At 44.8% G+C, this 14,793-nt stretch overlaps 1 protein-coding gene across 1 annotated transcript in view; it reads left to right on the plus strand.

Moving 5' to 3' along the window:
- Positions 1-14,793, plus strand: part of LOC149320390 (uncharacterized) — a 36,142-nt gene that overhangs the window by 15,897 nt on the left and 5,452 nt on the right. Inside the window, exons 3-4 of the mRNA XM_089502619.1 lie at positions 543-663; positions 2,347-4,131. Of these exons, the coding sequence (XP_089358745.1) occupies positions 543-663; positions 2,347-4,131 (1,906 nt within the window). The remainder of the gene's footprint in view (positions 1-542; positions 664-2,346; positions 4,132-14,793) is intronic.

The raw sequence follows: 14,793 nt of genomic DNA on the forward strand, positions 1-14,793 counted from the left end.
TTTTGTTGGAAGGAAACACCTGATTCTGGCACCTGGTTTTGCACTATCATGAAAGGCAGCAATTCCTAATTGTTTAATCTGTTGCTTTCATTATTTTGATTTTTTTAAAATTTTTGTCAAGAATGTATAGTGGATCCTGTGTTCTCTGCTAAAGAACTTGTCCATAGTAGCTGGAAATTAAAAAATATCTGCAGATTGGGTGAGGCTGACCTAGATGTGCGCCAGATAGTAATGCAGATCAGGAAGTCCAAAATGACAAACCTATGAATCAGAGACCTCCAAGACGCCCTGTTATGAACAGGCTCAATAAAGTCTTCACTCACATGACTTCTAGATCATTATGGACCCAGACTGCAGCCTTTCATTTCCCTCATGCCCTTTTCTTCAAGACCCAGGCACTTATGGAAAATAAATGGGGAATACTCAAACATGTCCCACTCTATTTGTATTCTAAAGTGACAAAATAATATTTGGGATGCACCATGTGTTTTCTTCCAGGTTTGATTAGTCATTCTCTGGATGAGGGCTATTTTCTATTGCAGGTGACCTTTGGGGATGTCGCTGTGTATTTCACAGAGGAGGAATGGCAACTGTTAGATCAAAACCAGAAATCTTTGTACAACAAGGTTATGATCGAAAACTATGAGCATGTGTCTTCTTTAGGTAAGGAGCTTGAACTCATTGCTCTTCCTACAGAGATTGAAGGCCCTTTCATATTACATTGTCATAATACTATGATTCCACTTTAATTGTTATAGCAATATCTTCTGAAATATTTGGATTTGTAGTTTAGTGAGGCACTAGAACTTTCCAGTTGAGTATAAATACCCCTCCCTAAACTACCAATCTTAGGATTCTGCAGGAAGGAAGCATAGCAGTTAATGCTTTCTACCCCAAAATACCCCTCAACACATCCCAAAGCAATTTTACCAGGTTAGAATCATAGAGTTGGAAAAGACCACAGGGGCCATCCAGTCCAACCTCCTGCCATGCAGGAACTCTCAGTCAAAGCATACCTGACAGATGGCCGTACAGCCTCTGTTTAAAGACTTCCAAGGAAGGAGACTCCACCACTCTATGAGGGAGTGTGTTCCACTGTCAGATAGAATCATAGAATCGTAGAGTTGGAAGAGACCACAAGGGCCATCCAGTCCAACCCCCTGCCATGCAGGAAATCCAAATCAAAGCATCCCCGACAGATGGCCATCCAGCCTCTGCTTAAAGACTTCCAAAGAAGGAGACTCCACTACACTCCGAGGGAGTTTGTTCCACTGTCGATTCGAACAGCTCTTACTGTCAGGACGTTCTTCCTTTCCTGGAGCTTGCATCCATTGTTCCAGGTCCTGTTCTCTGGACCAGCAGAAAAAAAGCTTGCTCTCTCAATATGACATCCCTTCAGATATTTAAACAGGGTTATCATATCACCTCTTAACCCTCTCTTCTCCATGCTAAACATCCCCAGCTCCCTAAGTCGTTCCTCACAGAGCATGGTTTTCAGACCCTTCACCATTTTAGTTATCCTCATTTGGACATGCTCTAGTTTCTCAACATTCTTTTTGAATTGTAGTGCCCAGAACTGGACACAGTTCCAGGTGGGGCCTGACCAAAACAGTATACATTGGCAGTATTACTTCCCTTGATTCTAGACACTATACTTCTATTGATGTACCTTACATTTCTCCATGTTTAATTTAATTTGGTAGCTTTGGCTCACCTTTCTAGTCTATTCACATCATTTTGAATTTTGTTCCTATCCTCTGGGGTATTAGCTACTCATCTTAATTTGGTGTCATCTGCAAATTTGAAAAGTATGCCCCCAATTCTGTCATCCAGGTCATTGATAAAGATGTTGAATAGCACTAGTCCCAGGACAGAACCCTGTGGCACTCTACTGGTCACTTCTCTCCAGGATGAAAAGTCCTTCTTTCAGCCCTTCTAGGCCCTGGACAGTCTTCTAACCTCCTCTTGGGAAAAAGGCCTCCCCACCCCTAAAATGGCTCAGAAAAGGGCAAAATGTCCTCCCTATTCCCTAACAGGTATTGGCGGCTATTTAGAAGCAAAACAATTTCCAGTTGGTACCATGGGGGATGCCCTCTGAGAAACTCTTGAGATGTATTTTGGCCCACTAATCTCTCACAGTTGCCCATCTCTGTCTGAGAAGCTCTCTGGAACCTTACTGTCACTGAAAGTGGGGTCCCAATCCCTCTTTGGAGGTTTTAAACAGAGTGACTGGATGCTTTTATTCTTTCTTTTCCTTTTTGAGCTGGATTAGCTAGATTGTTGATTTCAGAGGACTTTCCTCTGAATGCTGAGATTCACTCTTCTTCTCCCTGTCTTTTTTTATAGGTGACCTTGTGTTTCCTCAGAGAGTCCACACAAGAGAGAAACCATACAAATGCCATAAGTGTGGGAAATGTTTTGCTTACAAGTCAGTCCTTGTGAATCATCAAAGAGTCCACACAGAAGAAAAACGACACAAATGCCAGCAGTGTGGAAAATGTTTTGGTTGGAAGTCCTATCTTGTGAACCATCAGCGAATCCACACAGGACAGAAATCATATAAATGCCATGTCTGTGGAAAATGCTTTGCTCAGAACTCACAACTATTGAAGCATCAGAGTATCCATATAGGAGAAAAACCTTACAAATGCCATCACTGTGGGAAATGCTTTGGCCAGAGGTCTGATCTTGTGGTTCATGAAAGAGTCCACACAGGAGAAAAACCGTATCAGTGCCAGCAGTGTGGGAAATGTTTTGCTCAGAAGTCAGTTCTTGTGGCTCATGAAAGAATCCACACGGGGGAGAAACTATACAAATGTCAACAGTGTGGGAAATATTTTGCTCAGGTTTCAACCCTTTTCAGGCATCAGAGAGTTCACACAGGAGATAAGCCATACAAATGCCAGCAATGTGAGAAATATTTTGCTCAGAAATCAGATCTTGTAATTCATCAGAGAGTTCACACTGGAGAGAGACCATATAAATGCCAGCACTGTGGGAAATGTTTTACTCAGAAGTCAGTCCTTGTGACTCATCAGAGAGTCCATACAGGAGAAACACCATACAAATGCCAACAGTGTGGGAGATACTTTGCTTGGAAGTCACACCTCATCAAACATCAGAGAGTTCACACAGGAGAGAAGCCTTACAAATGCCTAGAGTGTCAAAAATGTTTTGCTGACAAGTCAGTCCTTGTGGCTCATAAGAGAATCCACACAGGAGAAAAACCATACAAATGCCAGCAGTGTGGAAAGGGGTTTGCTGACAAATCAAACCTTGTGACTCATCAGAGAGTGCACACAGGAGAGAAACCTTTTAAATGTCAGCAGTGTGGGAAATGTTTTGTTCGCAAATCAGTCTTTGTAACTCATCAGAGAGTACACACAGAAGTGGAATCTTTCAAACACCTGCAATGTGGAAAATGTTTGGCTTGGAATCCACACCTTTTGAAGCATCAGAGAATCGACACAGGAGAGAAACTTCACAAATGTCAGCAGTGTGGGAAATGTTTTTCTGTCAAATCAGACCTTTTGAAGCATCAGAGAGTCCATACAGGAGAAAAACCATACAAATGCCAGCAGTGTGGAAAATGTTTTACTCAGAACTCACACCTTCACAGACACCACAGAGTCCACACAGGAGAGAAACAGTACAAATGCCAGCAGTGTGGAAAATGTTTTGATGACAAGTCAGTCCTTTTGGCTGACCAGAAACTCCACACAGGAGAGAAACCATTCAAATGCCAGCAGTGTGGAAAATGTTTTGCTGGTAAGTCACTCCTTGTGGTTCATCAGAGAGTCCACACAGGGGAGAAACCATACACATGTCCGCAGTGTGGAAAATGTTTTGCTGACAAATCAAACCTTGTGACTCATCAGAAAGCCCACACAGGAGAGAAGCCTTTCAAATGTCAGCAGTGTGGAAAATCTTTTGTTTGGAATTCACACCTTTTGAGGCATCAAATAGTCCACACAGGAGAGAAGCCATACACATGTCCACAGTGTGAAAAATGTTTTAGTCGGAAGTCACATCTTGTGATACACCAGAGAGTCCATACAGGAGAGAAATCATACAAATGTGAGCAGTGTGGAAAATGTTTTGCTCGCAAGTCACACCTTCACAGACACCAGGAAGTCCATACAGAAGGGAAACTATAAAAATGCCAGCAGTGTGGGAAATGGTTTGCTCAAGATTCAACCTTGTTGAGGCAATAGAATATCCATACTGGAGGGAAAATGAAAGTGTGAAATACTTTTGTGTGAAGAGACAGTACATCTAGATTCTGTTTTATAAAACTGTTATAAGCCCTTTGATACTATTTTTGCTTCAAAATGTGTGATGTTTAAAGTTGTACTTAAATGTTTATTTCATAAACCTTTGAATTATTTGGAGCATTCTGTTTTCTTTCCTGCTCATCCAAAGTCTGTGAAATGTCATTAGTTATGGAAAATCAGTATTATAAGCATTAATGAGCTGGTCGTCAAATTCAGCCAGTTGTGACCATGTAGGTAAATTATATGGTCATGTAATTCTGGGGGGAGAGAGGCAGTGTACATAAGGCTCAAAAGGCATTTCTTCCCTTTTTCTGGCCCCATATGGACCCACAGTGTCTACTGATTCAAATGATAAGTGCTGACATTTTTCTGTTCAAAGATGTTGAACAGTACTGGGCCCAGGACAGAGCCCTGTGGGACCCCACTGGTCACTTCTCTCCAGGATGAAAAAGAACCATTGTTGAGCACTCTTTGGGTTCGGTCGGTCAACCAGTTACAAATCCATGTAACAGTTGCCTTGTCTAGCCCACATTTTACAAGCTTGTATGCAAGAATATCATGAGGAACTTTGTCAAAAGCCTTACTGAAATCAAGATATACTATATCCACAGCATTCCCTTCATCTAACAAGCTGGTAATTTTATCAAAGAAAGAGATACGGTTTGTCTGGCATGACTTCTTTCTCTGAAACCCGTGTTGACTTTTTGTGATTATAGCATTGCCTTCTAGATGTTCATAGACTCTTTGTTTAATTATCTGCTCTAGAATCTTTCCTAGTATCGATGTCAGACTAACTGTACAATAATTGTTGGGATCCTCTTTCTTCCCCTTTTTGAAGATGGGGACAACGTTTGCCCTCCTCCAGTCTGCTGGGACTTCTCCTGTTCTCCAGGAGTTCTCAAAGATTATTGCCAATGGCTCCGATATTACATTTGCCAGTTCTTTTAATACCCTTGGATGTAGTTCATCTGGTCCTGGAGACTTATATTCGTTTAGGTTAACCAGGTATTCCTGTACTATCTCTTTGCTTATTCTGTGCTGAAATTCCTCTTTTCTGTCCTCTGCTCCATTATCCTCAGGTTGAGTTCCCTTTGCCTTTTCTGAGAAGACTGAGGCAAAGAAGGTGTTGAGTAATTCTGCCTTTTGTCCTCTGTTAGCATTTTGCCATCTTCTGCACGCAGTGGCCCTACTGTTTCCTTCTTCTTCCTTTTGCTGTGGACAAATCCAAAAAAGCCCTTTTTGTTGTTCTTAACCTCTCAAGCAAGCCAGAGTTCATTCTGTGCTTTGGCTTTTCTGACTTTACCCCTACACAGGCTCGCTATTTGTTTGAATTCCTCTTTGGTGACTTTTCCATTTCTTATACATCGCCCTTTTTAATCTTAGCTCAGTTGAAAGTTCTTTAGTCATCCATCCTGGTTTCTTGAGACATCTCCCATTTTTCTTCCTCGTTGGAACTGTTTGAAATTGTGCCTTCAGAATCTCCCATCCGTCTTGAGCTCCCTTCTCTTTTAGTATTGTTGACCATGGGATCACACTCAGTATTTCTTTAAGTTTACTAAAATCAGCTTTCCTAAAGTCTAGAATGCGTGTCCGACTATGCCTGGCTTCTCCTTTCCCTTGTATAACAAACTCCAGGAGAACATGGTCACTTCCACCTAAGGATCCCACCACTTGCACTCCGTTAACCAAGTCATCCTTGTTGGTTAAGATCAGATCTAGAATAGTTGAACCCCTTGTTGCCTCTTCCACCTTTTGGACAATGAAATTGTCTCCAAGGCAAGTAATGAAATTGCTAGACCTTGAGGATTTGGCTGAGTTTGATTTCCAGCAAATATCAGGATAGTTGAAGTCGCCCATCACTACATCTCTCCTTTCTGAGTGTGTGGTTATCTGTTCTAGAAAGACATCATCCAATTCCTCAGTCTGACTTGGGGGTCTGTAGTAGACTCCCACCATAACATCCTTGTTGTTTCCCTGCCCTTTAATTTTTATCCAGATGCTCTCCACCAGGCTTCCAGGATTGATGTCCTGAATCTCTTCACTGATGTAAATGTCCCTGACATATAGTGCTATTCCTCCTCCTTTCCTGTTTGGCCCATTTCTCTTAAAAAGGTTATACCCCTCTATTTCTACATTCCAATTACGAGACTCATCCCACCAGGTTTCGGTGATGCCTATTATATCATATTTGCTTTGTTGTGCTAGGAGTTGAAGTTCATCTTGCTTATTTCCCATGCTCTGTGCATTAGTGTAGAGGCATCTAAGACCATGTGTTCCCTTTCCTTGCTGCCTGTGCAAGTTCTTTTTCCTCCCACTGTTGGGTCCTTGCACTGTTTGCCTTGTTCCCTCTCTGTCAGTTTGACTATCTTCTCCAGCCCTTTTGCCTTCCAGAATACTGTCTCCCTCCCCGACATAATTCAGTTTAAAGCCCCCCTGATCAAATTCTTGAGGCTATTGGCAAAAATGTTTATGCCAACTGGCGTGAGATGCAACCCATCCCTTGCCAGAAGTCCTTCCTCATGGAACCGCAGGCCATGATCCAAGAATCCAAATAGTTCTTGGTGGCACCATCTACGGAGCCAGTTGTTTACATCCGCTATTTTCTTCTCCCTTCCTGGCCCATGCCCTTGGACTGGGAGAAGAGAGGAGATGACAACCTGTGCATCCACCTCTTTCAACTTCCTACCCAAAGCCTCATAATCCCTTATGATATTCTGAAGGCTATGCCTTGCAGTATCATTGGTTCCCACATGAACCAAAAGAAAGGGGTAATGGTCAGCAGGCTTGACAAGTCTTGTTAGCCTCTCTGTCACATCACGGATCTTTGCCCCAGGGAGACAGCACACCTCCCGAGACATCTTGTCAGGTCCACAAACCACTGCTTCAGTGCCTCTCAGCAAAGAGTCCCCCACGACAACTACACGCCGCCTCCGAGGCTTACCAGCAGCTGTTCCCTTTGATGGAGCTCTCTGGGTCCCCTGCTCTGTCCCTGAGGTCTGTTCCTGCTGTTGTTCCTCATCATCCCTGATAGTAGAGAGAGATTGAAATCGATTCTGTAGCTGCAGAATTCTGTAGATGCAGCCTAAAATTGCTTTGGCCTTGTTAGCTGCCGCATCGCACTGCTGACTCATGTTCAACTTGTGGTCTACTTGGACTCCTAGATCACTTTCACACGTAGTTTCATTTAGCCATGTGTCTCCCATCCTATATCTGTGTGTTTCGTTTTTCCGCCCTAAGTGCAGTACCTTACATTTCTCTGTGTTGATGTTCATTTTTTAGCTTTGGCCCAGCTTTCTAGTCTATTCACGTCATTTTGAATTTTGATTCTGTCCTCTGGGGTATTAGCTACTCCTCCTAATTTGGTGTCATCTGCAAATTTGATAAGTATGCCCCCAATTCTGTCATCCAAGTCATTGATAAAAAGTAAATGACAATGCAAGCAAACCCAAGAACGCTGCCACAACTGGCAAGGAAAGTGGGAAGCTCATATTGTACAAGTTTCCTGTGAGCCATGAACAAAGTTCAGTCTACAGCTAACCTCCAGGGCAACCTTGGCCCAGCTTTCTGTCTCTGCCTCACTCTATTTCACAGGATTGTTGTAAGGCAGATCCATATAGATACATATATGCACATCTCAAGAGCCATGGCTGATTCTCAACCTTCCCTGGAAGGGTGCTGGTTGCCAGGATGGTCTTATGTAGCTAATCAATGATTTTTTGCCTACGATCCTCTTTGAGATCCCTGCCAAGGGTTCAGATTCAGGGGGTGCAGGTAGGAAGAGAAAGAAAAAGAGGGAGAGAGGAAGAGAGAGAAGTCTCCCAACCCTATTTCATTCAAGGGCTGAACAGATCGCAAGTTCAGCTTTTTAGAGTTAGGAAATATTAATGTGGGAAAAAGAGAGAAGCCACATACTTGTCATTATTTGCTGGAGGAGAATGTCCTTTTTATTTCCTTGGTGGGAAAAGAAAGGTAGAGCTTGATTTCTGCTGCTCCAGAGACTAGAACATGGAGCAATGGGTTCAAACTACAGGAAAAGAAGCTCCACCTCAACAATTTAGGATGGGGGACACTTGGCTTGACAGCAGTACGTGTGAAAGGAATAGACCAGAAGTTGAACATGAGTCAATAGTGTTATGCGGCAGCTAAAAAAGCCAATGCGATTTTAGGCTGCATGAACAGAAGTACAATGTTTAGATCAAGGGAAGTAATAGTGCCACTCTTTTCTGCTTTGGTCAGGCCCCACCTGGAATATTGTGTCCTGTTCTGGGCATCACAATTCAAAAAGGATATTGAGAAACTGGAGCATGTCCAAAGGAGGGTGACTAAAATGGTGAAGGGTCTGGAAACCATGCCTTATGAGGATAGACTTAGGGAGCTGGGGATGTTTAGCCTGGAAATGAGACAGTTAAACAGTGATCTGATAGCCCTGTTTAAGTATTTGAAGGAGCCACATAGAGGATGGAGCGAGCTTGTTTTCTGCCACCCCAGAGAACAGGACCTGGAACAATGGATGCAAGCCACAGGAAAAGAGATTCCATCTCAACATTAGGAGGAACATCCTGACAGTAAAAATTGTTCGACAGTGGAACACATTCCCTTCGAGGGTGGTGGAGTCTCCTTCTTTGGAGGTCTTTAAACAAAGGCTGAATGGCCATCTCTCTGTGTGTGTTGGGTGTGTGTGTGTGTATTTTGACTGTGTGTTCCTGCATGGCAGGGGTTGGACTGGATGGCTATTGAGGTCTCCTCCATCTCTATGATTCTATGATTTCAGCGAAGAGGGTAAAGTTACGGGGGGGGGAGGAGGTCTTGTGTGTGTGTAATTATCATGGCAGAAAGACATACTGTGGTTTTTTTCAGGGTGAGGAGAAGCAGAAAACACCCACTTCCCATTGGGTGCCATGGCTTTTAGAAGGTTTGGAGTGTCCATTTCAAAAAGAACACACTTTGCTAAGCAAAGGAAATAAACTGGGGGCAAGTGACATTTTTTAAGGCCCAGTTTGCTTTACTAGAGGCAGAAACCTCGTCCTCCTCCTTTTTCTACTCCTGAACCTTTTAAATTACATTGCCTGCCATTCAAGGTTATTTGGGCCTCCTAGCATCCTATAACAGTCCCCCTAGGAGCCCCCCCCCCCCAGCCAAATACCTTCACCCAGCAAGGATGTTATTTTCGTAAGATGCCTGCATTTTGTTGTTTCTGTCTTTACTTAGGATGGTATGGAGAGGGCATCTCATGCAGGCTGGCTCCTCCTCCTCTGGCCATGAGGCAATTGGGCCAGGAAATTTAAACTCTATTTGCATATCAACAAGGATTCCTCTTTTGCAATCCAATATGTCTTCATGCCTCTAGGCCACAGGCCTCTTTGTAGGCAGAGAACAATGGATTCCTCAAGAAGTCTCCATGTTTTTGCATCAGGAACATTTTGGTAGGTGTAAAGGTAAAACATGCCAATCCAGTCAAAATGCAAAAAACAAAACAAAACAAAATGCAGGTATCTTACTAACATGGGTATGTAACATCTTGCCTGATGAAGAAGCCTGCGGAGCTTCAAAAGCTTGCAACAGGTTTATTGTGCATTTGGTTGGTCAATAAAGGTATCACTGTTTGGTGGATTCTTGTTTGATTTTACTAAATGGCCAACACAGCCTACCCTGCATGTTTTCTGGATTGTGAGATACTACATTATAGCTGCAACTGGGGAACCCTGATGAGGAGCCAGCGCACTGGGACCTTCCTCCTCATGTTGAGCTGGAATCTCTTTTTCTGTCATTTGCTTCCATTGTTCCATGTTAGTCTCTGGAGCAGCAGAAAACAAGCCTGCTCCCTCCTCAATATGACATCCCTTCAAATATTTAAACAGGGCTATCATATCACCTCCTAACCTTCTCTTCTCCAGGCTAAACATCCCTGGCTCCCTAAGTCGTTCCTCATAGGGCTTCATGGTTTCCGGACCCATCACCATTTTAGTCGCCTTCCTTTGGACACAGTTCAGTTTCTCAACCTCCTTTTTGAATTGTGGTGCCTAGAACTGGACACAATGTTCCAAGTGAGGCCTGACCAAACCAGAATAGAGTGGCACTATTTACTTCCCTCAATACTATAACTCTGTTGATACAGCCTAGAATCATATTGGCCTTTTTAGCTGCCACATCACACTACTGAGTCATGTTTAAGTTGTGGTCTACTAGGACTCCAAGATGCCTTTCATATGTACTGCTGTCGATCCAGGCGTCTCCCCTCCCCCCTAAATTGTTGAGGTCGATCCCTCTCCCAGCCAGGCTCTCAAAATGGGGGCTCTCTTCCTCCTCCCCCCCCCCTATCCATCATGGAGAGAGGAGGGGGTCTTCTTTCCCAAAGAGGGCAGCAGGAACCGGGGAGCCCCTCATCTGGGAGACAGGCTAGACTCTTCCCCTCCAAAAAGCCCCACTGAAGATGCCCTCTGTCCTCTATGTGTCCTCTCCCTGAGAATCCCAGAGTTGGAAGAGACTCCAAGAGGCCACCCAGTTCAGCCCCCTTCTGCCATGCAGGAACTCTCCATCAAAGCATCCCTGAGAGATGGCCATCCAGACTCTGTTTCAAGGCCTCCAGAGAAGGAGGCTCCACTACTCTCCATTGAGGGAGTGTGTCCCTTGCCACCTCCTCCTCTTTGGCCTCTTCCAGCCCCTGGGCCTCCTTCCCTCCCTCCCTCCCTCCCCTCCACGTGACCTTCCCGAACACTTCCTGCCTCTCTAGGAATCCGAGTCCTCCGCTCTGTGACCCTTGGAGGACTGGGAGGGACTCCTCCTCCCTCCTGGCCTCTTGCTCTGCTCTCTCAGGGAAAGGCGAGGAAGGGAGGCCCGGAGGCGGAGGTACGGTGGAGGGGGGTTTGGGGGAGGAAGGGGGCAGAGGGGGCTCCTTTTGGGGGAGCAGTATGTCTTTGTGGGGGACACCTGGGGAGGGGGTCCTGGCTGCTGCTGCTCCCTTTGGGAAGAGAGACCCCAGATTCTCCTTCCCCCACCAAATGGTTTTGGACTTCATCTCCCAGAAGCCTCAGCCATGTCGGCCAATAGTCTGGGATTCTGGGAGCTGGAGTCCAAAATCCCTTAAAGAGCATACTTTGGGGGCCACTGCTTCTATCACATTCAACCCCTACTTACTTTCTTATATCCCTTGCTAATTCCTTCCTTCCTCTCTAATGACATTTTGTCCTATGCTTCCTTATTCCCTAACTCCTTATTCCTAAAATGGTGAAAGGTCTGGAAACCTTGCCCTATGCAACGATCCCCAAACTGTGCCCTTGAAGAGATTTTGGACTTCAGATCCCAGAATCCCAGGCTATTGGCTAATAAGGCTGAGGCTTCTGGGAGATGAAGTCCAAAATCTCTTCAAGGGCACAGTTTGGGGACCCCTGGTCTATAGTATGCCAAGCCAGTTGGAGCATTTGGACCTTTTCGTTTCTCTACACACCTTTAAAGAAGGTAAAAGGGCATGCAGTGGCTCAAGTGGCTCAGACCCCGACTCTTGATTGCGAGGGAGGGCTTGTTTTTCATTCACCAAGGAGGCTAGGAAACTCTGTTGAAGATGGCAGCCTAAATGCTGGATCCCGACTCATGGCTGGTGAGAAAAGTGGAACTTAAATCAGCCATGGCTACATGGTTTCATTGACTTCAATGGGTCTACTGAATCCAGAGCCTCTCCCTTTCTCCTCCCCAGACTCACTTAGAAAGGAAGGGTCTCCCATCATGAAGGAGCTCTGCAGGGAGAAGGGAGACCAGAGGGACCCTCAAAGCAAGACACTATATATATATATATATATATATATATAGAGAGAGAGAGAGAGAGAGAGAGAGAGAGAGGATGCAGTGGCTTAGTGGTTAAGACACCAATTCTGATTACAGGTTGGCAGTTTGAGGCCCAGGTGCTGCATGATGGAGTGAGCTCCTATCGTTAGTCCCAGCTTCTGCCAACCTAGAAGTTCAAAAGCATGCAAATACAAGTAGATAAATGTATCTAAAGGAAAGGTATAAAGGAAGGTAACAGCATTCTGTGCAGTCATGCTGGGCACATGACCAGAGAGTAGTCTCTGAGAACGCTGGCTCTTCAGCAGAGTAACGGAGATGAGCATTGCCCCCCAGGGTTGGACCCGACTTGATAGGCCTTGTCAAGGGGGAATGCCTTTAACTTTATACACCTTAAAAGCAGATCCAAGCCTTTTCTGAAATTTTCTGACGGTCACCTTGTTTTAGGAGGACTAGCTAATACTTCAGAGGACAGGATAAAAATTCAAAATGACCTCAATAGATTAGAAAGCTGGGCCAAAGCTAATAAAATGGATTTCAACACGGAGAAATGTAAGGTACCACACCTAGGTAGAAAAAATGAAATGCACAGCTATAGGTTGGGGGACACCTGGCTGAACGAAACTACATGTGAAAGGGATCTGGGAGTTCTAGTTCTCAACATCCTTTTTGAATTGTGGCGCCCAGAACTGGACACAGTATTCCTGGTGGGGCCTGAACAAAGCAGAATAGATTGGTACTATTACTTCCCTTGATCTAGAGACTATAATTCTATTGATGCAGCCTAGAATCGCATTGGCCTTTTTTGCTGCCGCATCACACTGTTGACTCATTTTCAACTTGTGATCTGGTAGGACTCTTAGATCCCTTTCACATGTAGTTTTATTCAGCCAGGTGTCCCCCATCCTATATCTATGCATTTCATTTTTCCACCCTAAATGCAGTACCTTACATTTCCCTGTGTTGAAATTCATTTTGTTAGCTTTGGTCCAGCTTTCTAATCTATTCAGGCCTTCTTGAATTTTGATCCTATCCTCTGGAGTATTAGCTACTCCTCCTAATTAAGTGTTGTAATGACTGGGCCACCAGTCATTTGAGAACTTCTCTCAGACAACAAAGAGTTAAGCTGGGGGGAGGTACATGCTAATGAGATTTACATCATAGCTAACCTAAGGCTCAACTGGCCAATCAGTTGAGCAGGACCTGGAGTTTCAAGAACCTTCCAACAGAGGTTTTTAAAAAGCCTCTGAGACCAAGTGGTTTTGTGAGTCAAGAGGAGCTAGGCAATGGGGACCAGCTCCTCGCATCCAAAAGCCATCAAGGACTCTCTGAGTGAGTAGTTTAGGAATGTGTTAGCTAGAGCATTTAGGGCGGCTTTTGTTATGTGTATCTTTTGGCTAGCCTGAAATGAACATCTTGTAACTATGTATTCTGTGCATGGCAGGGGGTTGGACTGGATGGCCCTAGCGGTCTCTTCCAACTCTATGATTCTATGCAAGGCAAGGAGGCCTTGCATGAATGATACCTTATTTCTCTATTCTGTCTAGTTAGAATAAACACTTTCTTTAAAAGTATCTGCTGTCTCTATACTCCTATACACTTGCCTTAGCTCAGTTGTTGCTTGCTTAGACTAGCAAGGGAAGGAAACTATAAGTCCTTAGCAAGTCCCAGTGTGTGCTAAGAGGAATTCATTGTAGATTCACTGGGTGGTGGCAGCGTGACTAGAGGATCTCAAGGGGTATCACTCAGCTCTGCAGGGAATGGGAATAGAGACCCAGGAGACTAGGGAAAATTAAAGGATCTGCTGGGGCTATTATCACAGGTGTCATCTGCAAATTTACCCCCTTGTCGTGGGGGAGAGGCTTGCGTACCCTACTGAAGCTGTGAGCTATGCTGACGGTGGTATAATAGCCACCGGCAGGGCCTCCCATGCCAGACAGGTCACAACCGAAGGGTCTGACCAAGAGCGCCAAGGGCAGGATGGGCTCTCTAGCCTTATGGCAACCATCCTAGGAGAAGGAAAACTCTAATCCCAAACCCGGGCGGATGGTGCTTGTCTAACCCTGCAAGGTCAACCATTTCAGAGAAGGAAACTCTAATCAAACCTACGACCCGAGGACTTCGCTGCCACTGTCCATGCTTGTCAAGGCCTCAGCAGACGAACCTCTGGTAAAAGACTACATACAAAGCAACATAGGACACCATTGAAAATTCATTGCAATGTGTAAATGCCTGAAGGAATAAAAATACTTGTACTTGCCAATGGAAGGACAGTAAGAAGGAGCCCCCCTGGTCTCCCAAAGTCTGGGAACAGCCACCAAAAGGCCCTATCTCCCAGAATTCCTGCTGTATGAGCCTGAGAAAGTGGTGGGGCAGAGAAGGAGACCTCCCCTGAAGATCTTGGAGGTCTAGTGGACCCATACTGAGATACATGAGGAGGGATTATTGGTGATTACAGAAGTTTTTGGTTTCTCCCCTTTCAGCTCCTGCTCTACTTTGAGGAGGTAGCTGTGTAATTTCCCCTAAAGAAGTGGGGTCTCCTGGACCCAGGCTAGAGGGCTCCATACAAGGAATCTAGCCTCTTTGGTTAAAGCCCTTTTGCCTTTCTTGGAGAGACGCTGAAGGAACAAATTAATGTTCTTGGAATCTCTTTTTCAACTGTTGGGATGCAGGTGGAGAAATGAGATGCCAGGCCATGGCCCCTGTACCACCCTGAGCCAGACCTGAGCTTGTTGGCATATTA

The sequence above is a fragment of the Sceloporus occidentalis genome, unplaced genomic scaffold (genome assembly GCF_023333645.1).
Source record: "Sceloporus occidentalis isolate IW3139 unplaced genomic scaffold, rSceOcc1.0.p SCAF_1, whole genome shotgun sequence".
In the NCBI taxonomy this organism is placed as follows: domain Eukaryota; kingdom Metazoa; phylum Chordata; class Lepidosauria; order Squamata; family Phrynosomatidae; genus Sceloporus; species Sceloporus occidentalis.